Source organism: Coccinella septempunctata, chromosome 1 (assembly GCF_907165205.1).
Source record: "Coccinella septempunctata chromosome 1, icCocSept1.1, whole genome shotgun sequence".
NCBI lineage: Eukaryota > Metazoa > Arthropoda > Insecta > Coleoptera > Coccinellidae > Coccinella > Coccinella septempunctata.
The window spans coordinates 19,838,293-19,840,615 of record NC_058189.1 but is presented as its reverse complement, the minus strand read 5'-3'; the positions used below and the strand labels follow the sequence as shown (position 1 = coordinate 19,840,615).

The following is a 2,323-nucleotide window of genomic DNA, read 5'->3' as shown; positions in this document are numbered from 1 at the left end:
TCAATAGGACCAAGTCCTGTTCAATCCTGTACATTTGGCCCTCTTCTGGGATCTTCCTCCGATACTGAACTCCAGCTCTCGTACGTACCACCTTTTTGGTGGTTTTCCTACAGGTCTGCGTTTGTTCGGTTTCTGATTTTTAGCCCACTTTGCCCATCTGTCTTCTGGCATTCTTTCTACGAGATCCCTCGAGAACCGTTTTCGTGTCCTGACCCATCTCACCACATCCTGTACGCCCAATTCTGCTCTTATGTCACTTCTTATTCGGTCCCTTAGAGTGACTCCCTTGATGGTTCGCAATATTTTCATCTCTGTGGTTCTCATTATGCTTTTTGTTTTCGATGTTTCGGCTCTAGTTTCTGAGGCATACGTGAGAATAGGTCTTACACACGTTTTGTAGATTCTGGTCTTGCTCTGTGAACTCATCGCTTTGTTCCTCCACACTATATCTCTCAGATAGCCGCTGACTCTCGATGCCTTTATCGATTGTGTTCGTGCCTCTTCTAATAGGTTTCTTTCACACGATATATTTGTTTCCAGGTAATTGAATCTTGATACCTGCTGTATTATTCCACTATCGACTGCCAATTTGCATCTAATAGGATTTTTAGAGATGACCATTGATTGTGTCTTGTTGATGGAAATGCTCATATTAAATTTTTCAGCGGATATTTTCATCTTATATAATAGACATTGCACGGCATCTTCATTTCCTGCTACGACAACACCATCGTCTGCGTAAAACAACACCTTTAGGGATCGGTCACCCATTCAGTATCCTGCATTGACTCTGTTGACATCCTCTACAATTTGGTCTATTATGATGTTGAATATAGTTGGGCTGAGACTGTCTCCCTGTCGAATACCAGCATTGATTTGAAGTACTTCAGAGAGTCCTTCCTTAGTTTTAATTCTTGTTCTGGTTCCTCTATAAAGTTCTTTAATGATTCTTTGGTACTTATAGTCTATGTTGTTTTTCTCAAGACTCCTTATTACGTCGCTTAGGCGTATCCTATCAAATGCTTTGGTGAAGTCCACAAAACAGACAGACATGGGTTTATTGAACTCTATCGACTTTTGCACTAACTGACGAACTATGAATATTGCGTCCACAGTTGATCTATTAGGCCTGAATTCTTGTTGTTCTTCGGATATTGGTATCTTAGAGAGTAATCCATATATCTATGTACCTACTACAACTACAGCTCCACACATTCTTTAACAGATATTATAGGGAACGATATCAATGTGATTTACTCAAAATATCACAACTCGAATATGCCCTCTATGGACTTCTCGAATTGTTCGATCGGCCGCATACATATTAACATTCCGATATGAATCGATAGAAAATTTTTGCAATCGTAATTCACATTCAATTCAAAATGTGATCGTCGGAAAAATCTTGTAATAACTCCTTTATTAATTGAGCGATTAATGATCTCGAACATTAATCGCAATCATTAATCGCTTTCATTAATTTAGTTTGATTGAATAACTATTTCAACACAATACCCGATTTTAATATCATAGCATGAAAAGATTATCGTGATGTTGTCGAAATTCTCTAAGAAAATTGAAATTTTCGAAAACTGCTAAGAATTATCTTGAAAAAAACACCTTGTAAAATTTCAACCTTTATTTAATTTTTATCATATAATAGGTGCATATAAGAACTAGTTGGGTTGGTTCCCACAAGTCACAATACCGTCACCCAGTTACAGGAACGTCGAAGAAATGTATTATCAGAAATCTACACATTATTTACAAATTTTCAATGTTTAATTTTATATTTAAATATAACGCCTTGCATTTTTTACATTCTCCATATCAGGAATTGTGAGACGATCAATTACCATATTCACGAAAACTGATGGTAATTTCCATTCCCACATTCTGTTCAAACTGTCTGCACATGCATTCATCAATTCCAACCTCCTTTGTCCTTTCGCATACTTGTAATGAATGTCTGGGCCATAAATTGGATATGAGCTTATTTCGAATGTCCTCATTGCTTCAGCGATATAATAGTTATCGGCGTACATTCCTACTTGTTTTATACTTCTAGTCAGAAGTTTCCAATAAGTGATGAATGTATTCTCAATTTTGATAGATTTGAGGATCTCAATTTCTTGATAACACATTTTCAAGTAAGTGCTTGCGTCCTTTCGTTCTCTCAAGATCTCCCCTAGACTTTCGTGCATTGCAGCCCCCTTTGAAACTTCCAAGGCAATAAATTTTAGGATAGTCCTGCTCATTTCGTTCAATTCTTCCGTGCTTACAATATGAGGTAAGAGAAAATGAATAGCATAGTCTGCAGTTA

The 2,323-nt window shown here is 37.1% G+C and overlaps 1 protein-coding gene across 1 annotated transcript; it reads right to left on the bottom strand.

The window, feature by feature from the left end:
* On the bottom strand, window positions 1-771 carry LOC123308993. Its single transcript, XM_044891866.1, has one exon. It carries the CDS (start codon window positions 769-771, stop codon window positions 1-3), a length of 771 nt encoding a protein of 256 aa, XP_044747801.1.
* Window positions 772-2,323: the final 1,552 nt, after the last annotated feature.

Bases quoted from the DNA above. Each gene is read 5' to 3' on its own strand.
- LOC123308993 (XM_044891866.1), bottom strand. From the start codon at position 771: ATGGGTGACCGATCCCTAAAGGTGTTGTTTTACGCAGACGATGGTGTT.